At 32.5% G+C, this 27,450-nt stretch overlaps 2 protein-coding genes across 2 annotated transcripts; both read right to left on the bottom strand.

Moving 5' to 3' along the window:
* Window positions 1-2,863: 2,863 nt before the first annotated feature.
* ambp (alpha-1-microglobulin/bikunin precursor) lies at window positions 2,864-14,804 on the bottom strand. Its single transcript, XM_073830264.1, has 10 exons — window positions 14,645-14,804; window positions 10,032-10,174; window positions 9,875-9,951; window positions 9,670-9,786; window positions 7,522-7,623; window positions 7,385-7,431; window positions 4,769-4,844; window positions 3,374-3,541; window positions 3,110-3,286; window positions 2,864-3,004 (listed from the first exon to the last, which is right to left on the bottom strand). The coding sequence occupies exons 1-10, from the start codon at window positions 14,753-14,755 to the stop codon at window positions 2,976-2,978; spliced, it is 1,047 nt and encodes a 348-aa protein (XP_073686365.1). The 5' UTR covers window positions 14,756-14,804; the 3' UTR covers window positions 2,864-2,975.
* A 2,339-nt stretch (window positions 14,805-17,143) lies between these two features.
* Window positions 17,144-26,142, bottom strand: ptgdsa (prostaglandin D2 synthase a). The gene is made up of 8 exons (XM_073829132.1): window positions 24,628-26,142; window positions 24,054-24,511; window positions 21,563-21,702; window positions 19,935-20,011; window positions 19,743-19,853; window positions 19,538-19,639; window positions 17,456-17,481; window positions 17,144-17,359 (listed from the first exon to the last, which is right to left on the bottom strand). The coding sequence occupies exons 2-7, from the start codon at window positions 24,201-24,203 to the stop codon at window positions 17,456-17,458; spliced, it is 606 nt and encodes a 201-aa protein (XP_073685233.1). The 5' UTR covers window positions 24,204-24,511; window positions 24,628-26,142; the 3' UTR covers window positions 17,144-17,359.
* Window positions 26,143-27,450: the final 1,308 nt, after the last annotated feature.

The following is a 27,450-nucleotide window of genomic DNA, read 5'->3' as shown; positions in this document are numbered from 1 at the left end:
AAAAATGTTAAAAACACATTCTTTTAGTCATGCTGGGCAACAAAATAAAATGAAAGAAGAAAGAAAATAAAATGATTTTCTGGACATCCCAAAAATAAAATGAAATTAAATAAATTAACAAAATAAAGTGTATATTATTTTTACTTACAAAAGTAAACTAAAAATAAGATAAAAATAAAAATGAAAACAAAGTATTTAAGTCATGCTGGACAATAAAATAAAATAATTTTATCGGCTGAACAAGAAAATAAAATGATTTGCTAGACATCCCAAAAATAAAATAAAATTAAATAAAATGTATATTATTATTATTATTATTAAAATGTATATTATTTTTGGTGCAAAATAAAAATAAAATAAAATAATTTTATTATCACTGAACAAGAAAATAAAATGATTTACGGTACATACGGTACATCCCAAAAATAAAATAAAATAAAATAAAATAAAATAACATAAAATAACATAAATTACCAAAATAAAATGTATATTATTTTTACTGCAAAAATAAAAAAAAAATAAAATAAAATAAAACAAAAATAAAAACAAATTATTTGAATCATGCTAGACAATAAAATAAAATTCAATAATTTTATTGGCGCTGAACAATCCTAAAACAAAATTAAATTAAATAACGTAAATTACCAAAATAAAATGTATATTATTTTTACTGCAAAAAAATGAAATATAATAATAATAATAATAAATTTACAAAATAAAATTTATTTTATTTTTACTGCAATATAAAAAAAATAAGTAAAATAAATTAAAACACATTATTTTAGTCATGCTGTGGAACAAAATAAAACAAAATAATTTGATTAAAAGTGTATTTTTTGTGTATATGCGTACACGTCTTGTGCAGTTTCATTGTATTAATGCTATCAACATTTTTGTATTTGTAGTACATTAATACAACTCCACCTGTGGTTCCTCTGTTAGAACACTTGTGTCAACGTGAGGAAACTGACTTCATTCATCCACTGAAATCACCTGAAAGTAACAGCTGAGTAACATTTGAGCACAGACTTGCAATTAATGCAATAACAATTCAGATATTTTGTTAAGTTTTAGCATTAAGTGTCCAAATAGTGTTTGTAGCCGCTGTTGCCCGTTTGTGTCTGTGTGAGGGTGTGTGCGAGCAGGTGATGTGGCCCTGTCCGGAAGGTCACTGAAAGCCGTCAGTTCCTTTTTCCTCTCCGGATATTCCCAGCATTCTCCCAGCAACATCACCAGCCATCAATTCTGAGAAAAAGCGGACAGGAAGCCTGGCTGAGCTGCTGGGGACTTTGCTCACTTTTTTAATTTTTTGCCTGTATGCAGGATCAGCTTCATGAGCCTGAATGTATTGATTCAGTATTATGAGAAGGCCGCTCAAGCTGGTCACAGATCAGTGGTGAAATCAGATGAGCAGGCAGTTTCACACCATTACAAAGACTGGAGCTGCTGAGATGATCTCCTTCAGTAGACAACACTGACCTCTGCTGGCCACTGTTAGTAGACCAGGGGCAACTATGAAAATAAAAAATAAAAGAAAATACTGGATATACCAAAAATAAAAGAAAATCAAATAACATAAATTAACAAATTACGATTTATATTATTTTTACTGCAAAATAAAATAAAATGAAATAAAAAATCGAAACCAAGCTTTTTTATTCATGCTAGGCAAAAAAAAAAAAAAAAAAAAAAAAATATATATATATATATATATATATATATATATTTAAATTGTTTTTTTTTTAAGAAAGTAAAAGAAAACAAAAATACAATACAGTAAAATAAAATAATTAAATAAGTTGTATTTAGTTTTGTATTTTGTAAATAAAATATAAAATTTAATAAAATAATTGTAAATATAAATATAACAATATAAAATGATTTACTGTACATTCCAAAAATTTAATTAACAAATATTACTAAAATGAAATTTATATAGTTTTTTTATTGTAAAATAAAATAATAAAATAAAATATTTTACTGGACATCCCAAAAAATAACATAAATTAACAAAATAAAATGTATATTATTTTTACTGCAAAATAAAAATAAATAAATAAAATGAAAAATGATTTTAATCATTCTGGACAACAAAATTAAATTCAAATTAACAAAATAAAATGTATAATATTTTCATTGCAAAATAAAAAATTAAATTAAATTAAAATTATTTTAGTCATGCTTTGTAACAAAATAAAATATAATTATTTTATTGGCACTGAACAAAAAAATAAAATGATTTACTGGAATCAAAAATATCCCAAAAATAAAACACAATTAAATAGCATAAATTAACAAAATGCAATTTTTATTATTTGTACTGCAAAATAAAATAAAAACAATTAAAACACATTATTGTATTTAATTATTTTTAATAGAAAATAAAATACAAAAAGTAAAATAAAATGTGGTTTAATTTTACCATTATTTATTTTTAAAGAAAGCAAAAGATAACAAAAATAGAATACAGTAAAATAGAATAAAATATAACATTTTATTCATACTGGACAAAAAAATAAAATTAATTTTAATAGTAAAATAAAAAAAAGTTGTATTTTATTTTTTCATTTTGGTAATTTAAATAAAATAAACGTTTTATTCACACTGAACTGAACAGGAAGATCAAATGATTTCTTATATTTACTGGAAAATAATAAAATATTTTTTTTTTTGCTATTTGTTATTCTTAAAGAAAGCAAAAGAAGAATAAAATATTTGTGTAAATATTTTTACTAAATGTTAGTTAAAAAAAACAAAAAAAAAAAACAAGATAAAATGAAATAAAATAAAAACTAATAAATAATAATTTTAAAAGCAATATTTTTGCTTTAAAGTTAAAAAATAAAGTGAAGTGCACAACCAGTACATTGTCCAGGTCTTTATTTATTGTGATAAATGTTGAAGTAAATGCCTGTAGGAAACTGTTCCATGTTGTACTTTTCTGTCTGAAACAAAGTAATGCTCCATTTTCACTCTCAGTTCACTGTCAGGAACTCGTCATCTCCTGCAAATCCAGAACAAAATGACACAAACGTCACAATTCTGATAATAATATGAACAACATTAACAAAAGAATCAGCTATTTTCTGGTGTAATGCGTGTATCCCACCATTTCTCATCATAACGCCGCAGTACTCCTCACACTCCTTCTTGCTATAGAATTTATTGCCGTTGCCCTTGCAGCCTCCGTACTTGAAGGACACACACTTTCCAGCGGCAGAGTCGAAGGCCCACACGTCTGAGAACACTTTACAGGGACCAGCGTCCATGGGCAGCCTACAGGCGGCTGAGGGACAAAATATATGTGTGTATAATAAAACCACACCAAGGACAGATGCATTGAGTGCCGGTCACTATCTCAACACACACTCACCCTCAGTGCGGCAGCTCTGCAGACACTCCTTTTCAGTCACAAAGTTGTTCTGGTTCCCCATACAGCCTCCAAAAGTGAACATCTGACAGGCCATGATGGACGAGTTGTAGTGGTAGCGCTGCAACATCCCGAAACACGGACCCGAATCTGGCTGGGACTTGCATGCTTCTACACAATCATAAACATTTACTATGTTAGTGATGGCAATGCATAAACTTTTACTGATTTTTCAATCAAGTTAATGCTATTTTCACCTCTTTCCTTTCTGACATTATCTCCTAACCCAACTCCTTCCCCTAAACCTCCTTTTTAGGCCCATTTAAACTAGGGATGCACCGATACCGATACTGGTTATCACGTAATTCTGACTTTATATCATGCAATTCAGAGGAAAAAAAGTCCGAATTTTTTTTAAAGCATGAATTGCATGATATAAAGTCAGAATTACGTGATATTAACTCAGAATTCTGAGAAATAAAGTCAGAATTGTGTGATATAAAATTGCAATTTCGAGTTAGAAAGTCAGAATTGCATGATATAAACTCACAATTGCATTATAAAGTCAAAAATTTAGGATATAAATTTTACAATTGCGCAAAAAAGTCTCACAATTCTTAACCTTTTCTCACAATTCCAAGTTTACATCTCTGAGTTCTGACTTGTTTTCTCAGTCTTGCGTGCTTTTGTCTCTCTGAATTCTGAGAAATAAACTTGCAGTTCAGAGAAAAAAGTCAGGATTGTGAGATAAAAAGTTGCAATAACCTTTTTTTTAAATTCAGTGGTGGAAACGGGCTTCCATTTTACTGATAAATAATGACAGTAAAAACATTTAAAATATTACTTAAGATTTTCATCTTAAATAAATTCTGTTCTTTTGAACTTCCTATTCATCAAAAAAAATGTACCACTGTTTTCACAAAAATATTAAACAGAAAAACTGTTTTCAACATTAATTTAAATAAATGATTCCTGAGCACTAAATCAATGAAACTGTAATAATACTTGTATCATTACTATTGTACTGTATTTTTGATCAAATAAATTAAAATATTTAAAAAAAGAATTATTGAACTCACTTATGATCAGTCAATTATGTTTTATATTTTAGTTGCATCCAAATATTAAGACATTTTTTTGTAAAATATATTACTATATATATATTTTAAGCCAGCTTAAATAATACCGTATTGACCTTAATAAAAGAACTGGCTATACTTATTTTAAAAAAAGTAACTCAGTTATTTTCATGTAAATTGAAAAGTAATGCGTTACTTCACTAGTTACTTAAATATGATTAAGTAACTCGCCTTACTTGTCCTGCATTTCCCCCAATACTGATTGTTTATACTTGTAAATGTGAAGGCAGCACACATAGTAAGTGTCAGTATTGCTCACCAGGTCCTTTGAACATGGGCGTATCATCACCCGATCCCTCCTCAGGGGCCGGCACGACCACATTCCTCCTCGCCCTCTATTGAGATCGAATCACATGATGGGATTATTATTAATGAAGCTTCTATTAGGCACATAAATAATTCAGTTAGATACAAGTCTGTCATTATTTTTTCATCCTCAGGTGTTGTTTGTCTGATTGTATGGATTCAATAGACTTACAGACTTACATTTTTTATTTTCTTGCATGTTTGTCACACTTTGTTTCAGATCATCAAATTAATTTAAATATTAATCAAAGATAACACAAGTAAACACAACATGCAGTTTTTGAATGAATTTTTTTATTGTCAAGGGAAAACAAAATCCAAACCCACATGGCCCTGTGTGAAAAAGTGTTTGCCCCCTAAACTTATTAACTGGTTGGGCCACCCTTAGCAGCAACAACTGCAATCAAGCGTTTGCGATAACTTGCAATGAGTCTGTCACAGCGCTGTGCAGGAATTTTGGCCACTCATCTTGGCAGAATTGTTGTAATTCAGAGCTTGAACCACCTTTTTAAGGTCATGCCACAGCATCTCAATAGGATTCAGGTCAGGACTTTGACTAGGCCACTCCAAAGTCTTCATTTTGTTTTTCTTCAGCCATTCAGAGGTGGATTTGCTGGTGTGTTTTAGATCATTGTCCTGCTGCAGAACCCAAGTTCACTTCAGCTTGAGGTCACGAACAGATGGCCAGACATTGTCCTTCAGGATTGTTTGGTAGACAGCAGAATTCATGGTTCCATTTATCACAGCAAATCTTCCAGCTCCAGAAGCAGCAAAACAGCCCCAGACCATCACACTACCAGCACCATATTTTACTGTTGGTATGATGTTCTTTTTCTGAAATGCTGTTACTTTTACTTTTACGATGTAATAGGACACACGCCTTTCAAAATGTTCAACTTTTGTCTCGTCAGTCCACTGTATTTTCCCAAAAATCTTGGGGATCATCAAGATGTTTTCTGGCAAAACTGAGACAAGCCTTTATGTTCTTTTTGCTCAGCAGCGGTTTTCGTCTTGAAACTCTGCAATGCAGGCCATTTTTGCCCAGTCTCTTTCTTATGGTGGAGTCATGAACACTGACCTTAACTGAGGTCTCATTTGTTCCACTTTTTCACACAGGGCCATGTGGGTTTGGATTTTTTTTCCCTTCATAAAAAAACCCTTCATTTAAAAACTGCATGTTATGTTTACTTGTGTTATCTTTGATTAATATTTAAATTTGTTTGATGATCTGAAACATGAAAGTGTGACAAACATGCAAAAAAAATTAAAAATCAACACTTTTTCACACCACTGTTAGTTAGCATGATTTAAATGTTCACCTTTTATGTTCCGCAAAATACAAGTTTGAAACAACATGAGGGTGAGTAAATAATGGCAATGATTCTCATTTCTGATAAACTTATCCCACCAAGAGTAACTACTACTTTCAGCTAAAATGTACAGTTGAGGTCAAAAGTTTACATACACCCTGCAGAATCTGCAAAATGTTCATTACTTTACCAAAATAAGAGGGATCATACAAAATGCATGTTATTTTTCATTTAGTACTGACCTGAATAAGATAGTTCACATTAAAGACGTGTACACGAGAGAAAATAATAATTGAATCCTGTTCAAAAGTTTACATTCACTTGATTCTTAATACTGTGTTGTTACCTGAATGATCCACAGCTGTTTTTTTTTTTTTTTTTTGTTTAGTGATAGTTGTTCATGAGTCCCTTGTTTTTTTCTGAACAGTTAAACTGCCTGTTCTTCAAAAAATCCTTCAGGAAAATCCTCTTTGGTTTTTCACAATTTTTGTGCATTTGAACCCTTTCCAACAATGACTGTATGATTTTGAGATTCATCTTTTCACAGATGACAACTGAGGGACTCATATGCAACTATTTCAAAAAGTTCAAACACTCACTTATGCTCCAGAAGAAAACACGATGCATTAAGAGTCTTTAAGAGTTTAAGAAAACTTTTTGTGTTTGAATTTGAAAATCTAGGTAAATTTCACTTATTTTGTCTTCTGGGAAACATGTAGGTATCTTCTGTAGCTTCTAAAGGGCAGTAGCAAATGAAAAAAAATGTGATATTTAGCCAAAATAAGAAAAATGTACACATCCTCAATCTGTTCAAAAGTTTTCACCCCCGGCTCTTAATGCATTGTTTTTCCTTCTGGAGCATCAGTGAGTGTTTGAACCTTCTGTAATAGTTGCATATGAGTCCCTCAGTTGTCCTCAGTGTGAAAAGATACATACAGTTATTGTTGGAAAGGGTACAAATACACAAAAATGCTGAAAAACCAAAGAATTAGTGGGACCTGAAGGATTTTTCTGAAGAACAGTGGGCAGTTTAACTGTTCAGGACAAACAAGGGACTCACAAACAACTACTACTAAATAAGTCAGTACTAAATAAAAAATAACATGCATTTTGTATGATCCCTATTAGTTTGGTCAAATAATTAACATTTAGCAGATTCTGCAAGGTGTATGTAAACTTTTGACCTCAACTGTAAATGTTAGTTTTTTATGGTTTGATTTTCTTGTGTGTGTGCGCTGCAGTGATGCTCAGGTCTTCACCTGGATTTGTGGCTCTGGTGTGACCAGCTCACCTGGAACACATTCACCTGATGACACAAAGAGAGAGGAACAGCAAAAGTAATGACATCAGGCGAGAAAATAAGGCATGTTTGCATTGGTTTGTGTGATAAGGGTACCTTTGTTCTTTTTGATAACTATAGTGTCTTCACTCATTCCCTGCTCAGCCACCAAAGTCTTGAAGTCTTCAATGAGAGTGGGCCGCAGCTCCATAGTGCGTCCTACAGCGGGAGAATAATGCTTACTCAGTGCTCACAAACACAAACCCAGATAACCACATGTTTTAAGAACATTTTGCTAACACTCTCATTAGGTTATAAAAATGTTACTGCTAAATGTTTTCTAAATGTTAAAAATGTCTAATTTTAGACGCATAGCTTTTGGTTTCCGGTGTTTTCAACCCTCGCAACAGAGATTTTCAAAACCGCTGCAGACCCCGTTTTAGTTTGAAAAGTCCAGGGTTGCGTTTCAGTGTAAACGCACCAAATGGAGACTTTTAAAAACAATGTCATGGCTTCCCACATTTGCTTGTTGTATCCTCGACGACCATGTAAATAATAACATCATGCTTATCATGAATGGTCATGCATTTTCGGTTGTGTAGTGTGGACAGAAATCGCTTCTAAAATGCAGAGAAAACGGCAGCTTAAACTAGGATCGTTTTTTTTTTTAAAACGCTGTTTTATAACGAAAACGCACTAGTGTAAAACGTTTTTTCTTGGTTATATGAACATTAAGAAAACATCCAATTTTAGAATTTTTTAAACATTACAAGAATGTCACTTTTGAATGTTTTCAGAACATTCTAAAATAAGTAACATTTAAAAAAAAATGGATAAACTTCCAATTAAAATGTTTCATGGTAATCAACTATGATTAACAGAGCTTGGCAAATTGTAGTCCATTACTGATTTCAAATTACATGACAAAAATTGTAGTTAGTAACGTAATCCATTACATTAGACCTTTTAGATAATATAATCAGACTACTTTTACACTACTTTTAGATTACTTTTGACCTAACTCGTTTATCACATTGATTTGAATAGGATAGTCATGGACCATATTGACATAATAATGCAAAGAAAAAGAAAATATATTCAATTAATTGTAATAAACTAAACACTAAATACATTAACCATTGCATTACATCAAGGATTTCCAAATTCGGGTTCATGAATTTAATAGGAAGCTAATAAATAAATCCTAAAACATAAATAAAAATAAATCATTTTTAAATAACATAAATCAAAATAAAACATTTTATTTTGACATTTATCAACACCAGAGACCTGTGAACATGCAAATGAGATAATTATTACATTTTTTTTTTCTTTTTCTAAATCTCTGGGGGACTTCAAATGAATAAATGATTGTAAATAAATGATTCTAAATAAATCTAAATATTAAGAAAATCACCTATAAAACTGTCCAAATGAAGTTCTTAGCAATGCATAATACTAAGCAAAAATTAAGTTTTGATATATTTACAGTAGAAAATGTACAAAATATCTTTATGGAACATGATCTTTACTTAATATCCTATTGATTTATGGCATAAAAGAAAAGTTGATAATTTTGACCCATACAATTTATTTTTGCCTATTGCTACAAATATACCAAGAATGTCTCCAACTGAGGGATCGAGGTGTTCTGTTGTTGGATGTTATAATGAACATAGTAGTCATCATTTACTCCCGACATCTGAGCCGCTGAAGACGCAGAGAATTAACATTACTTTCTTTTTTGAAAGGAAAGCGCCGATCCCGGTCTACATATGCGTCTATGTTCGTGTGAATCATTCGTGATGCAGCTTCACCCACAGCAGAAGTGAGTATAAGGGTTTAATATGCATCTTTGCAAATGGCCTTTTTTTAATAATGTGCTAGTTAGCAAGTTTCGCAGCTAAACCCGACTAAAGTAAACGTTACGGCTCATCATCCCACGGCAGAGAGGGGCGGGGCGAGCAGAGCTCATTAGCATTTAAAGGAACATGCAACAGAATAGGTCGCTCTAAAAAGGGCTGATTTTGACCAAGTAAACAGTGTTTTTTACACTACCACTGAGAAATTTTAACCAAAGTATGTTATAGACTTCTCATTAAGAACCTAAAGAATCATATCAACTTGTGGAAAATGGGCATTCGATGACCCCTTTAACATTATAGTATTGTGGGTAATATTAGCCCTAAAAAGTTAGAAATATTAGGCAGGTTTAAGCTAAGATCATGAAGATCTTGAACACCAAGAAGAAAACAGATGTTTTACCGTAGAGTTTGACAGCTGTGGTTTTTTCACCGCCCGGTTTTTGTTTATACATCACCACCAGAGCGTACTCATCGTAGTTTGTGTGAACCACGTAGGCGTCCACATCAGCATTCCACTCTACATGAGCACAGACAAACAAACGGTGAAATACTGGTGAAACGACACAAGGACGCTCTGTGATTGACAGCTGTGGTGTTGAACTCACTGGCGTTCTGGTAATGAAATCTTCCAGGTGTTTTGGTCAGCTGATATTCTCCACTGATGGACTTACAGGTGCCATGTCTGCAAAATAAACAAAAAATGCCTGTCGTATAAGGGTGTTTAGTGGATGTGATGTATAACTCATTATTTGTGTGCTGTACCTGCGGCCAGTGAGGGTCATGCTGATGGTCTGCGTCGAGCCACTGGACTGCAGCTCCAAGGAGCCGATAGCTGCATCTCCCTTATGACGCTTGAGCCACGGGCATGTGGACGCAATCGCGATATCATACCATTTGCCCATGAACTTACAGAGGAGACAGATTAAGACAGATCACAACACCATGCAGCAAAAAATTATTCTGTGGTCTGCACTCTTAAAAATAAAGGTGCTTTAAAAGGTTCTTCACAGCGATGCCATAGAGGAACCATTTTTGTTTCCACAAAGAACCATTCAGTCAAAGGTTCTTTAAAGAACCATCTCTTTTTTACCTTTTTATGATCTAAAGAACCTTCTTTCACCACAAAGAACCTTTTGTGAACAGAAAGGTTCTTCAGATGTTAAAGGTTCTCTATGGAATCATTTACAGTGCCTTGCAAAAGTATTCATACCCCTTCATTTTTGTCACATTTTGTTTTGTTGCAGCATTATGTTAAACTGCTTTAAATTAGTTTTTCCCCACATCAATTTACACTCCATACACCAGAATAATGACAAAGCAAAAACCAGATTTGCAAATTTGACAAATTTATTAAAAATAAAACACTGAAATAAGTACATTGCATAAGTATTCATACCCTTAACTCAGTACACAGTTGAAGCACCTTTACAGCCTCAAGTCTTTTTGGGTCTGATGTGACAAGCTTTGCACATCTGCATTTGGCAATTATCTGCCATTCTTTGCCTCACCTTTTCACCTCTCAAGCTCTGTCAGCTTGGATGGGGGCTGGCAGACTTTTTTTTAGAGTCCTAGTTGTTCCAATCGTCTTCCATTATGGATAATGCTTCTGTGAACCTTCAATGCAGCTGATTTGTTTCTGAACTCTTCCCTAGATCATTGTCTTAACGCAAGTCTGTCACTGAGCTCTACAGGCAGTTATCTTGACCACAGGACTTGGTTTTTGCTCTGATATGCATTTTCAGCTGTTAGACCATTTCTGAGAGGTGTGTGCCTTTCTAAATCACACTCATTCAAATGCATTTGCCACAGTTTAACTCCACTCGAAGTGTAGTAACATCTAGAAGCCATATGAATGCTCCTGAGCTAAATTTCGAGTGTCCCAGAAAAGGGTGTGAATACTTATGCAACAGGATCTTTTCAGTTTTTTATTTTTAATAAATTTGCACAAATGTTAAAAACTTATTTTTTGGTTTGCCATTATGGAGTAGGGAGTGTAGATTTATGTGGGAAAAAACGTAATTTAAAGTAGTTTAACATAAGGCAGCAACAAAACAAAATGTGAAAAAAATGAAGGGGTATGAATAATTTTGCAAGGCACTGTATACAATAAAGGTTCTTCTATGGCATCATGAAGCATCTTTATTTTTAAGAGTGTAGTAAATACTACAGAAAAACGTAATTTCTACATGAAAAAGGGGAAACGCATTACAAGTAACACAAGTTATGTAATCAGATTACTTTTATCAAGTAACTAGTAAAGTAAAGCATTACTTTTCAATTTACAAGAAATTATCAGAGTTACTTTTTCAAATAAGTAACGTTTAAGTAAGTTAGTTCAGGCAGTATATATATATAAAAAAGTAAATTCTATAGTGGTACTTAATTCATTGATTGACAAGTCTCCGGTCTGGAAATTGGGAGTAAACATGATGTCACTGTAGTTCTAGACTAAATGTGAACATGCATTCATTCATCTCACTCACAAAACAGATTCAGTATTCTTCAAAATGAACAAAAACAGTGAAATGCAAACTCAGAATATGATGCAAATATGTTAAATAATACAAATATCCTTTATGTATTAAATCCTGTTTTATTAACCTACGTCTTTGCTGCTGACCTTCCATGATCCAATTCAACCATATCAATAAGCAAAGATTATATTAGATAAACTTTTTCTTTTATTGCTGAAGAGTGATCTTCTCCTGCATGAATGTACTTTTCATTCAGCCTGAGACTTATTCATTTTACTTTTGGTGTATTTACTTCAGCAGGAAGTAGATTGTACAGAGCAGTAGCAGTAATATTCACTTAAAATGTGTTTTAAGTAAAATTTTTACGAATATATATATTTTTTTCAGTGCAGATTACAATAATATTTATGGTAAAAAGAACAAAATAATGTGGCGTAACAGGGCACTGCATTGCATAATTATGTTTGTACAACAGCCAGTGAGTCATTTTATGCAAATATCACCTTAACTCTCAAATTCGACCAAAAGAAGTTATTGAAATGTATGCAAATCAAATTCACTGAGGAAGATCTATAAACGTACTTATTTATTTTAATTTAATTTTTTTATTTTTATTTTATTACACGGCTCTTTGGAATGCTTGATTCTGATTGGTCAGTTGAGACATTTGCAGGTTCGTTCTTTTCAATTATTCCATGGAATGTCTGGATACTGGATTCTGATTGGCTGGCAGGTGTGCAGTAAAACCGTTTAATGCACAGGTAGTTCCAAGTCAGTTTAATCACCGTTCTATATTAATGCGCTGATTTAATTGATGCACGCAAAAGCAGAGAGAGAGAGAGAGAGAGAGAGAGAGAGAGAGAGAGAGAGAGAGAGATCGCATTGTGCTGCGCACATACATAAACTTCTTGTCAGCGTTTGCCTGCGATCCTTATTAAAATATCCTAGATACTAGATCGCTACATTATATTCCTCAGCAACGGGGTGGTAAAGCTGCTGTTTTTGAATGAATTGTTGTTTGTAGAGAGAGACGCACAGCATGCAGGCAGGTAACGTTACGCACACACACAACTGTCATCTCTCTTGCCTTTACTCTCTCTCTTGGTCGATCGATAATCTACTGAAACAAATGCTATTTTTCATTCAAATAAATGTGATTTTACCGGACTATTTAATCTCTGAGTCTGATTTGAAGCGGGCAGAATGCTAGAGCTGCGTGTCATAACTGACGAAAATAACCGTCTTTTTTATCCATTCAGTCAAATTTTGCGCTGCATATCAATCCTAGTTTTAATTCGTCTATAACCATGGAATAAGCGGGATAATCAACGGCTTGCCGTGCGTTAAAGGATTTAAAATGCACTTCGCGGAGGCAACCTCCGCTTCGCGTCGGGTGGTTATTAGCCTCCATGTCGTGCATTTAAAATCCTTTAACGCACGGCAAACCGTTGATTATCCCTTACATAATCACCGCTCCAAAGTAATAACGCATAGCCGGTACTACTTGTATGTTTAAAATCCCTCCGTGCCAACAAAGATTACCGTTTGGCGCCATCTTGTGACCAACACTGGAAAACCACAATTAACAATGGAAAATTTCGACATTAATCTATTTAAATTGTCTTACTAAAGTACATAGTTTGAATGTTAGTCACGTGGTACTATATCGGTCCGCGGAAGGATAAAAATGTTAATCTGAAACAAATATGCCAATAAAAGGTTTCAAATTCATATTCATGTCCAGTTTTCTTCCTTATGTGGCAAGTAGCCGTGTAATAAGCGGGATAATGTACAGGCAGCCTGTAGTTATCGCGAAATAAGCCCCTTCAGTGTGATACAAGACTGATCACACTGTCGGGGCTTATTTCTGCGATAACTACCGGAGGTAGTTAGAGGTCCACTATATAAATTGCAGCAAAATATTTTGCGTAATGCTATTATTATTAAAAGTTAATATTGTTATTATACAATTATTATTAAATTAGACTATTGTTTTATGTTTATTTCACGTTAAAAATGTATAAAAGTATAAAAAAAACTAAAATACAAATACGTAGCCTATAAACTGTTTAAATGGAGATAGATAAAAAGAGATTTGTGTTCACCTATTTCTTGTTTTGTTTTATATTTATTTTATGTTAAAAAAAAAGATTGTATGTATTGTATGTAATTTGTTTATAGTTTACTTTCTCATAAAATATTTTTATTACAATATAGACCACCAAAATACAAATAAATAGCCTATAAAACATTTTAAACACATCATGGTATTTCCTTGAATTCTTTTGTTTAGTTTTACTTTATTAACTACAGTTTATTTTTATAAAAACATAACATATTGCCAGTGTTGGGAAAGTAATAATGTAATAGGTTACAGATTACAAGTTAGCCTATTAAAAATGTAATAAGTAGTGTAACTATTTCAATTACTTTATAAAGTAATGTAACTGATTACATTACTTTTTGATTACTTTTTTTAATTTCTGACAAATGTTTTCAACTGTTAATCATTTAAAGCAGGCAGGGTATAAAACACTTCAAGTACAGGATTTTACATAGTAAGTACATAGAAAGTACATTTTTATCTTTTTTTTACCTTCAAATTGTTTTTTTAAATTAGTGTAAATAAACAAATTCCTGTTGCGACAACATACCCCATTCAGTGTGACCACTGGGGCATGTTGTCTCAAAAGATCAATAAGTGATAAATGAACAATGTCTTGTTTTCCCTGGGCAATAACAGTACAAATCTTGAGTAATTTTTGTATTTTGTTTGTGTTTTTGTGTATATAGTATATAGAAATTTATTATATAGAAATATTCTACAAGTGTCATAGGTCTAGTCTTGGTCTTCTCTATTCACAAACAGTTTCTTAAATTTCCAAGAAGTGGTCAACTTACCCGGTTCACATTAAAGTTCTCTTGGGGCTGGAGGACGGGCTCATCGGGGAGCGGCCCAGCATGCAACAGGCCCAGAAGCGGCAACAGAAACACAACAACAACACGCTTCATCCTCACTGTCTTTGATCCAAATGAAGTTCTGAAGGTCCAGGACTGTCTCTCCGTCCACAGGACATCGACCTGCCGGCCATGTGTGCAACACCACCCCCAAAACCAGTCCAACAAAACAAACAGAACAAAGTTCTCCTTATCTGCCTATTGACTCCAACCTATTTGTGCCTTATGTTCTTTGTGCCTTGTTTGCTTTGGCTGAAACAGATTTAATATTTGCATGATTCTACGAAATAACTGGATAATATTTCCATACCTTATTGTGTAAGAGCTAAAAGAGATAAGAGTTTCATCTTCAGCTTTTTTGCTGAGTGACTTTATATAAGAAATGTTTCCAAATTCCATATACACTCAAGCCCGAAATTATTCATACCCCTGGCAAATTCTGACTTAAAGTTACTTTTATTCAACCAGCAAGTTTTTTTTTTTTTGATTAGAAATGACACAGACGTCTCCCAGAAGATAATAAGACTATATACAAGAGGCATCATAGTGGAAAAAAGTATTACTCATCTTTTTTTTACCTTTAAACAAAAAGTGGCATGTCCAAAATTATTCATACCCTTCTCAGTAATCAAATAGAAAAGCCTTTATTGGCTATTACAGCAATCAAACGCTTCCTATAATTGCTGATTTGCTATAATAGCTGTTTGCATGTCTCCACTGGTATTTTTGCCAATTCATCTTTACTTTGCACTGTAGCCACTGGAACTTCAAAACATTTAGATATGGTCTTATAGCCCTTTCCTGACTTGTGAGCAGCCACAATGCGCAGCCGCAGCTCCTCAGTGAGCTCCTTTGTCTTAGCCATGACTGTCCACAAACCAACAGCAGAGAGCTTCTGTTTTTCACCTGTTGAGTTGATTAAAACAGCTGTTCCCAATGAATCAAGGTAATTAGGATGCTTTAGAACAGCGTGGACTATTTGGAATGGTATAGAACTTTGGATTTTCCCACAGACTGTGACAGTTTGCAAAGGGTATGAATAATTTTGGACATGCCACTTTTTGTTCAAATGTAAATAAAAGCTGAGAAATATTTTTTTCCACAATGATGCCTCTTGTGCATCGTCTTATTATCTTTTGGGAGAAGCCTGTGTCATTTCCGGTCAAAAAAATACTTGCTGCTTGAATAATAGTAACTTTAAGTCAGAATTTGCCAGGGGTATGAATAATTTCGTGATTGACTGTACTTTTAGAGTTCTATTTTTATTTACAATTACAAAACATCTGTCACAAAAATGTCATCCAGTGAGCGTGATTTTTCAATCATAAACACAATAACCAGTTCACATTTTTCCTGATAGCACAGGCAAATTTTAAAATATAAAAAATAGTAATATCTTTTGTAGTTGTTCAAATGTTACAAATGTACAGTAAAATTCATAGTAAAATTCAGTTAAATTATAATAATAAATATATAAATAATAAATGACTGATTTTAGTGTTTTTTCATCTAGATGAATCAGCCGTAGCCTTAATGTCATGTGGTGCGACCAATATTCATATTAAAATTAATTTTCTTAAAATGCTTAACATTTTTTATAGATGTTCTCAGTAATTAGTTTAGAAATAAAGTATTTGCATTTCTTTCGAGTTTTTGTAAATAATGAACTCATATTTTGCATTCTAAAATGTAATTAGCAGATTTATTTTTCAAATTCAGTCAAAATTTTATTTACCAACACAAAACTGGCCACCTAATCAGAACAAGCTAGCTTCCCATTAAAGGTCATTATGAAATTTATAATAAAAATAAAGAGTTGTGGAAATAGCTTAATATTCATTGTTTTTTTGCGGTCATACCACATGACATCCAAATGTGGTAACTACATACCACATACCACAAAGAGTTACAAACCTGCTTGATGCTTCCATCGGTCCTTTGCAAATTGGTATATGATGCAACAAGATCCTATCTCTGAATGGATTTCAATATGAAAGTCCCAAGATGGTAGTTTCTTGATGGTTGCACTACATGACATTTTATAAAATGCAAGTTATTGGACAAAGTTTGTTTAAATAGTATGGTAGAAATACAAATACAATTTTATACAAGACTACAAAACACTTTGGAAATCATGCCAAATGATTAATTTCAAAGGTGTTTCCAAAACAACAGTTATGGCCGGACGGTTGCACAACATGATATTTTGACTAATTTTGGGAAAAATTACAAATAACTATTGTTTATTTAGTTAGTACTGCATGTGGCAGAGGTACCTCTTATATATAGCATCTTTTTATGCATTTAATCCAATTTTTAAATGAAAATAAATAATGCAGTTGGACTGAAAATGTAGGCGTCACTTCATTGACCCACATACATTTACACATTAACTTTGACTTCTCATGTTAAACTCTAAATGTAAACTACACACAACATCAATGGAAACAAAAAAAGGTTTATTTTTGCCAACCAAGATCATCAGAGATGTGACAATATCTCCTTTTTGTAATTCTACTTTTCTGTCAGCTTTATACTTAAATATAACAACTAAGAACAGCAAACGACATACAATATTACAAACTGTCATAAAAAACATAATTTTGGCACATTAGGGAAAGGATGTGCATTTCCTCCAGCACTAAATAGGACTGAGAACTGAAAGAGAGACAAAACAAGTAAAACCCAATGTGCAAAACACAATATTGGTGAAAAAACAGGGACTGATGAACTACATTTAAAGCTCTGTCTTACCTAACTTCCTGAAGGAGGACAGTTTTCTAAAAAGACAAAACAAAAATTAGATGTTTTGTGAGAATTTTGCATAAAATACAACTATTTTAGACAATAAATAAAAACTTGGATGGTTTGTGAACAAAACTTCAGTCACACATTGATGATCGCCTGTTCTTTAGCAATTATTCGTGTCTAACCATACTTATGAAGAAAAAAAAAAAAGTAAATACTTTGACTACACTCAAAAACATGACTCTCGCTGTGTCCAAAATGGAATACTTCCCTACTATAGTACATGAAAAACAGTAGTATGCAGTGTTGCCAAGTCCACAGTTTTTTCCATGCAATTGGGCTAGTTTAATACTGTTAACGCAAGCGCACCCAATAAGTGATATTTAACCCCTGCAAATTTTACCAGGGGAACCCCGACATAAAATGTGTATTTTTACCCCCACCTCCCCGGATCCCCCCCGAAATGTGATTAGGCTAGTTTTGAGTGGCAATTAAGTGGGCAAAACCCAATTAGGTGGGTTTTGTTGTGAAAACCTGGCAACCTGATATTTCATATAGAAGGGAACTTATATCAGAATAAGAATATCTGGATTCTGAAGTATGTGTTCGATGTGTCACTTTAAACTTTATGTGTATGTGTCACTTTAAACAGTATTGTTTTATCATGCATACCCTAAAGAACCTCTTACACATTCATTCGGTTTTAATTGTGGTTTAAAAAGACCCCAAAATAAAAATTCTGTCATCTTTTACTCACCCTTTAGTTGTTTCAAACCTGTATGAGTAGGGCTGTAAAACCGATTAATCGCGATTAATCGCTTCCGAAACATGATTTATATTATATATTAACATAAATATATATATATATATATTTCTTAAATATATACATGTATGTGTGTGTATTTATATATACATATAAATATACCAGTCAAAAGTTTTTGAAGTAAGATTTGAATGTTTTTTTTTTTAGAAAAAGTCTCTTCTACTCACCAAGCCTGCATTTATTTGATCCAAAGTACAGCAAAAACAGTAAAATATTGAAATATTTTTACCATTTTAAAATAACCGTTTTCTATTTGAAAATATTTTAAAATGTAATTTATTCCTGTGATTTCAAAGCTGAATTTTCAGCATCATTACTCCAGTTTAACGATCCTTTAGAAATCATTCTAATATTCGGATTTGCTGCTCAAAAACATTTATTATTATTTTCATCATCATTATTATTATTATGTTGAAAACAGCGGAGTAGACTTTTTTTTAGGTTTGATGTTCAGAAGAATTGATCTGAAACAAATCTTTTCTAACATTATAAATGTCTTTATCATCACTTTTGATCAATTTAAAGCATCCTTGCTAAATAAAAGTATTAATATATATGAACATATAGTGTATAATGTCACAAAAGCTTTTCATTTCAGACAAATGCAGACCATTAAATCCTCTTATTCATCAAAAAATCCTGAAAAAAAAGTACTCAACTGTTTCAAATACTGATGATAATAGTAATAAATGTTTCTTGAACAGTAAATCAGAATATTAGAATGTTTCTGAAGGATCATGTGACACTGAAGACTGGAGTAATGATGCTGAAAATGTAGCTTTTAATCACAGGAATAAATTACTTTTTAAAATATATTCAAATAGAAAACTGTCATTTTAAATAGTAAAAATATTTCAGAATTGTACTGTTTTTGCTGTACTTTGGATCAAATAAATGCAGGCTCGATGAGCAGAAGAGACATCTAATAAGCAAACACACTTTTGTTTCGGAAGCGATTAATTGCGATTAATCGATTTAACTGCCTTATGTATGAGTTTCTTTTTCTTATGTTGAACACAAAAGAAGATAATGTGAAGAACGTGGGTGACAGTACCCACTGACTTGCACAGTATTTTTCAGCTGTTTGGTCACCTTCAAAATACCTTTTTTTGTATTCAACAGAAAAAAAGAAACCCATACAGTTTTGGAACAACCTGAGGGTGAATAAATGATGACTTTTTAAAAATGACATTTTTGGTTGAACCATCCATTTAAGAATCCAGATCAACTCAAACTTGCGGGTGGAAACAGTCTAAATGGTTTACCAGCAGCTGGTGGAGTCAGAATGGAGTCTTTAGGGAATCCTTGAGCTGTGGCATACAATCTGAACTTCTCCATCACCTCCGTCCTCAACTTCTTAGTACGACCTACATCGAAAATACAGCCATTGAGAACAACTTATAAAGTCAGAGGAACAAGAAGGCCCTCCCAAAACACTTGAGCTGATGTTGTCTTGAACCGCAGGCTCACCATAAAGGGCCACTTGTGTGAACTCCTTGTTAAACTTCTTGTGTTTGAGGACCAGGGCGTACTCTGTGTAGTTTGTCTCCACCACAGTAATGTCCTTCACCCTTCTGTGACCTTTAATTAAAATAAAAACTGAATGGTAGTATCATTTTCTCAAGCTCTGATCAGTTATATATGTTGTATACGTTGACTCACGAGTGCTGTAGTATGTGAATACGCCGGGCACAGGCGTCTTTCTATAGATGTAGACCTTAGAATAACAGCCAGAGGAACTGTATATGATCAGACGAGACAGAGACAGGAGATATGAGACAACAACCATCATAAAAAAAAAGCTTAAAAAAACAACAACCATCATACAATAAATGGATATATACATGATTTATATATGAATATAATATTATATATTAGTGCAGTTATTTTATAAACCATTTTATTCTTGCATTTTAAGTCTGTGAATATAATACAATATATTAAAATATAATAAGTTATTTTATGAAGTATCCTTAACTATTTTAACTATGACAAATGACAAGAATCATCAGTGTGTGAACATATTAATACAATATAATATATAACATGATAATTATTGTTATTTTTCAAACTATTATTAAGTATTTTAACACAGTGTGTGATAACATAATATTATAGTTATTTTATGAAGCATTAACTATGAAAAATTACAAGATTCATCACTGTGTGAATATATTATAATATAATATCATATAATTAATATAATAGTGCAGTTATTTTATAAATTATTCTTAACAATTTTAACTATGACAAATGAGGAGAATCAGAGTGTAAACATTATAATATAATATATAAAAAATATAATTATTGTTATTTTATTAACTATTCTTAAGTATTTTAACAGTGTGTGAAAATAATAAATAATATAATATAATATAATATAAGAGTTATTTTATGAAATTTCAAATATTTTAACTGAAAAATGATAAGAATCATCAGTGTAAACATTATAATATAATTAATATATAATATAATATAATTGTTATTTTATAAACTATTCTTAAGTATTTTAACACAGTGTGTGAATATAATATAATAATATAATAGTTATTTTATGAAGTATTCTTAACTGTTTTAACTTTTATAAATGACAATAATCATCAGTGTGTGAACATAATATAATATAAACTAGAATTATTATTTTATAAACTATTTAAAGACAGTGTATGAATATAACATAATAAGAATACTTCATAAAATAAATATTAACAATTTTAACAGTGTGTGAATATAAATAATATAGAATAGTAGTTATTTTAGAAATTATTCTTTTACTATTTTAGCTATGACAATTGACAAGAATTATCAGTGTGTAAATAATTAACATAATATAATATAATATAGTGTAATATCATATAATATAATAAAATTTTAGCAACTATTCTTTTAACGATTACAAATGACAAGAATCATCACACAGTGTGTGAATATCATATAATATAAATATAATACAGTAACTGTTACTTTATAAACTAAGTATGACAAGTGACAAATGTGTGAATCATCACAATGTGTGAATATAAATAGAATTTTTTAGGATGAAAAGAATATTTTGGAACTACTCTTAACAATTTTAAATTCATTGTCAATTAAAACTAAACTAAAATAATTATCTGAAATATGATTCTGAGTATTAACTGAGTTAAAAGTGCTGTTGTTCTGAATATATTTAATTATAAACTGGTTGTATGTAAACAAAACAAAACTAAGTCTGCAGTAGTATTATTTTACATTATATTATATTATATACAAATATCTTTCCTCTGAAAACGATCATAATTGTCCCTCACCTTAAACTCCACATGGTCATGTTGACGTTCCCATTCTCCTTCGGCTCTACTGTGCCCATAGAGATGGTGAGTTTGCTTTTGTGCCGCAAAAAACTTGGAGAATCATAGGCCAGACCGACCCGATACCAACTCCCTGCAAACTGAACAAACACAATCCAGATCACACTACACAGACATCACATCTTAAGATAAACATTACTAGACAAGGATGTTTTAGGAGAAGAACCAATAGAGAATCAAAAATATTAAGCCTGATACTAATGGCCAGTCAGTATCAGATAACACAATATTTCAGATAATACTGATATTTTGTGTCATTTTTCATAAAATTGTATTAAAGAAGAAGTTCACTTCCAGAATCAAAATGTACAGGTAATATACTCACCATCTTGTTATTAAAGATGTTCATGTCTTTCTGTCTTCAGTCGATAAGAAATTATGTTTTTTGAGGAAAACATTTCAGGATTTCTCCCCATATAGTGGACTTCTATGGTGCTCCCGAGTTTGAACTTCTAAACTGCAGTTTAAATGCTGCGTCAGTACTTCTGCAGCGATGTAGGATGATTTTTAAATGATTTTTGAAGTTGAGGGAGAAAATAAGATGGGAGTTTTTTTGACATACCCTAACTGTCAAGAACCAGAAAAAAAAAAACAGATTTCAGGCAGAGTTAGACAAGATGAGCATTTGAGGTTAAAACATAGGGATGCACCAAAATAAAAACTCTTGGCCGAAGCCAAACAAAATTACACACTGGGCCGAAGGCTGATTACCGAACACGGTTTTTCATGTTTTTCCCCATATATTTTGCCAATTTTTTTCACAAATGCATAAATTAAATAGCCAATATTTGCTTTTTTTTTTGTCTTGCTTTTCAAAGAAAAAAAATGTACAACAAAAAAACAATTTAAAAATATTTACTTAACACTGAACATTTTTAACATTCTAGTAAACATTACAGATGCATTCTGTGCATCCCTATTAAAAAGTATATAAATCCTAAAAATATAAAATAAAATAACCGATCGTTTCGCTAGATAAGACCTTTCTTCCTCACCTGGGCTCGTTTAAAGCCCTTTGAAGCCGCAGTTAAGCGAGTGAGTTCACTTTCAGAACAAAAACTGACAGATATTTCCTCAACCCCTTGTCATCTAAGAAGTTCATGTCTTTCTTTCTTCAGTCGTAAGGAAATAGTTTTTTGAGGAAAATATTTCAGGATTTCGCTCCATTTAGTAGACTTCTATGGTGCCCCTGAGTTTGAACTTCAAAAATGTAGCTTCAAAGGCCTCTAAACCATCACAGCCGAGGAAAGAAGGGTCTTATCTTGCAACATGCTTGGTTATTTTCTAAAAAAAAAAAAAAAGTACAATTTATATACTTTTTAACCTGTAACGCTCGTCTTGCCTAGCTCGGCGTGAACTGTGTGTTCCAGTTCAAGACAGTTAGGGTATGTCGAAAAACTCCCATCACATTTTCTCCTCCAACTTCAAAATCATCTTACATCGCCGTTTTACCTTTTTTTGTAAAGGGTGTTTGATCTTAGTTGCACGTTCACTTTGTTTACACTGGGTTGGTACTTCTGCAGCGATGTTGGATGATTTTAAAGTTAAAGGAGAAAATGTGATGGGAGTTTTTCGACATACCCTAACTGTCTTGAACTGGAACACACAGTACACGCAGAGCTAGGCAAGACGAGCATTTAAGGGTTAAAAAGTGTATAATTTGTAAATGTTTTGAGAAAATAACCAGCTGTCTCACTTCCTCGGCTGGGATCATTTAGAGCCCTTTGAAGCTGCATTTTGGAAGTTCAAACTCGGGGGCGCCACAGAAATCCTGAAATGTTTTCATCAAAAAACAATTTCTTCACGACTGAAAAAGAAAGACATGAACATCTTGGATAACAAGGGGGTGAGTACATTATATGTAAAGTTTTGTTCTGGAATTGAACTACTCCTTTAAACTGCATTTTGGAAAATCAAACTCGGGGGCACCATAGAAGTCCACTATATGGAGAGAAATCCTGAAATGTTTTCCTCAAAAAGCAATTACTTTACGACTGAAATCAGGAAGACGTGATCATCTTGGATAACAAGGGGGTGTTCTAGAAGTGAACTTCTCCTTTAAGATGCCTTGTGAACTTGGCAAAAAAAAAGAAAACACTCGTTCTTTGTTGCAACACTGAGCGGTGACCTTTGCCCTGAGCTCTGTTTGTCTGCCCTGTCTCTACTGTTAATGCAATCGCTGTCTGAGAGCGTCTCCTGCAGAACATTACCCTAATCAACATGGAGAAACAGCTTGTTCATGTCAGTCTTCAAACCCTAGACTAGAAACATGCCTAAACAAACCTCACATAAACATTAATCAGCTGTTCAAATCACAAAACCAGCCTGAACTCAACAAAAGGAATTCAAAACATAATCTAGCATAACAGAACAAGCTACACTCCTACATATAAGAAGTCATTTCAAAAAGAGTATCAGCAAAAGTTCTCACCCTCTGAAGGTCGAAGTTTTTCTGCGGAAGGACGCTGGCGTGGACGTCAGTCAGGAGCAGGAGCAAAAAGATGCTCACCAAGGTGATCTTCATGGTTACGTTGCAGGAACAGCCAGGGATTGTGAAGTATTCAGGGTCTGACAGGCACATTAGCTCCGCCCCTCACCAATCCAGCCAATCACACGCAAGAACACACCTAACAGAGAGACCATTCATTGAAGGTAGCAAGTTTGACAACTTACAAATGTAACAATTTCCATTCCATGATGCCATACATTTATGCTGGTTATAACATTTAAAATGCAATAAAGTAACAAACAGGAGCGACTGCAGAGAATTAATATATTTTTTTATTAATATTGATTCTTGGATGCCATTGTTTTGAAAGAGCATGGTTTACAGCTAGTCTTTAAGACAAGAGGACTTCAGTGTGACGCGGCACACCTCACACACCTCCTCTACATCAACACACACACACACACACACACACACACACACACACACACACACACACACACACACACACACACACACACACACACACACACACACACACACACACACACACACACACACACACACACACACACACACACACACACACACACAGCCGGCTCACTCATAGTTTCCCTTCTCTCATCTGCCTCTGCATGTTGTTCCTGAGTACTGAACAGAAATAGACAAAATAAAAGTGCATTTAGGATCAGTCTTTTGAGAAGGGTGACAAATTGGTACAAAACAGAAAAAAAAGAGTCAGTTTTCCTCCTTGACTAACAAAACACATTGGCTTTGGTGCTCAAAACAAGAGAAACATAACTTACGTTACTTGAAAATGGTCCTCTGTAGCTTTAAAGCTATACTGACAAAGGAAATAACACAAATCCACCATAGCAAATAATTAGTTAAATATAAAACATTAGATATCCCTCATAAAATAATCATTAGTGAAGACTAACACAATTGGATGGCAAATCAGTCATTCTGAGCATGAGGAGAGAGTGTTTATATCCTGAATGAGCACAACCTGGTGGACAGACATGAGAACAACATTGCATTTCGACTACTGCACTTTTTTGTGTCATATCTCAAGAAGAAATAAAAAACGACACGCTTGCACACACAAACTGATCCTTTGAAACCAATTTTTAGACTGAAAACAGAAACCAGAAAACGGATTGTTTTTTTATGGTACAGTGGATTTAAAAAGAAAAATACATACAAAATTATTCACAGCACTGGCTTTTGCATTTCACATTGCTAATGCCTTGACATTATATGAACAAAAACATTAAATTAAAATGCAGAAATCGCTTACATGTGAAAATAATTAAAACTTATGGTTGCTTGTGTATGTGTCTACAAGTGCGTGTCTTTTTATGAGACTTTAAAAGCTTGAAAAGTTTGTCATCGCTACTCAATTTTATGTTTTTCCAAACCTGTGTGATTTTATTTCTTTTTGGAACATATTTGGAATTTCTAAAAAGGACAAAAATCACTATAGGAGTTTCAAGTTTTTTTTTTGTTTTTTTTTACTGATTATCTTCCTCGCCTTTTAAACTCTTAGGAAATGCTATGTTATTAAACCAGGTCTGCTGAAATGAACAAGGACATCTGAAAGCTGCAGTAATAGGAATCATATGGCTTCATCAGCTGACTTAAAAGAAGTCACTTGGAATTTTTTTTGTCCTTTTCTGAGTCAGTTGTGTTCTACTAAAAACATCAGCATACAGGTTTAGAAAGACATGAGGGTGAGTAAAGGATGATGGGTTAAACTATACCATTAACTGGGAGAAGTAATAAAGTGAGGCCTCAGCAAATGCTGTCATAGGACACCAACTCTAACACAGATTTAAGACATCATCTTGTGTCTAAAATATAACATAAGATGCATAAGATGTGCTTTCTGTCTCTTACACACCCAGAACCAAAAAAACAACAAAACAATATTAACGGAGAAATAAAGCTCAAACCACAACAAATCATTACATGTCATTCTTTACAAAATTATTTAAAAAAAATGCAAGTGATAAAGGAAAGGGAAAACCACAAAATAAAAACAGGAAAAGGTATTGGAGACAACTGCATCCGATTGGCTGACTAACCAATGACATCACTACTGCACCCTTGGCTTGGAGTATTATTGAAGTCTAAATTACACGTACAGCTATGTGGGTAAAGCTTACTTCATCCCAGAAGAAAAAGAAAAATGTATACATTTTGAATGAATAAATTAATTTCCTTTTTACTGTTCTGAATTTTATTTATGCTAATTCGAATGAAAAAATCTGGATTTTTTTGTCATCGTGATAATGAGAAAGAGGATTTTTTGCCGTTATGGTAATGGGAACAAGATTTTTTGTCATTACAGTAATGAGAATGGGGATTTTTTGCAATTACGGTATAAGAACAAGATTTTTTGTCATTACGGTAATGAGAATGAGTATTTTTTTAATGATAATGAGAATAAGTCTACTATCATTAGAGTAATGTGAACTTTGTTTTGTCATTATAGTAATAAAATTTTGATTTTTGATTACGGTAATGAGAACAAGCATTTTTTTTGTCATTACGGTAATGGTAATGAGGATTTTTTTTATTACGGTAATGAGAATGAGGATTTTTTTGTCATTACGGTAATAAGAACAAGATTTATTGTCCTTACAGTAATGACAATGGGGATTTTTTGCAATTACGGTAATAAGAACAAGATTTTTTGTCATTACGGTAATGAGAATGAGGTTTTTTTTGTCATTACGGTAATGAGAACGAGCAATTTTTTTATCTTTATTGTAATGAGAACTCATTTTTTTGGTCATTACGGTAGTGAAAATGAGGATTTTTGTCATTACGGTAATGAGAATGAGGATATTTTTGTCTTTATAGTAATGAGAACCAAATTTTTTGTCATTACAGTAATGAGAATGAGTTTTTTTTGTCATTACAGTAATGAGAATGAGTTTTTTTTGTCATTAAGGTAATGAGAACGAGCAATTGTTTATCTTTATGGTAATGAGAACAATTTCTTTTGGTCATTACGGTAATGAGAATGAGTTTCTTTTTGTCATTAAGGTAATGAGAACGAGCAATTGTTTATCTTTATGGTAATGAGAACAAATATTTTTGGTCATTACGGTAATGAGAATGAGGATATTTTTGTCTTTATAGTAATGAGAACCAAATTTTTTGAGTTTCTTTTTGTCATTAAGGTAATGAGAACGAGCAATTGTTTATCTTTATGGTAATGAGAACAAATATTTTTTGGTCATTACGGTAATGAGAATAAGGATTTTTTTATGATAATGAGAATAAATCTACTATCATTAGAGTAATGTGAACTTTGTTTTTGTCATTATAGTAAGAAAATTTAGATTTTTGATTACGGTAATTAGAACGAGGA

The sequence above is a fragment of the Garra rufa genome, chromosome 23, assembly GCF_049309525.1.
Source record: "Garra rufa chromosome 23, GarRuf1.0, whole genome shotgun sequence".
Taxonomy (NCBI): Eukaryota; Metazoa; Chordata; class Actinopteri; order Cypriniformes; family Cyprinidae; genus Garra; species Garra rufa.
Note: the sequence above shows the minus strand (reverse complement) of the source record. Positions and strands in the feature narration are given on the sequence as shown.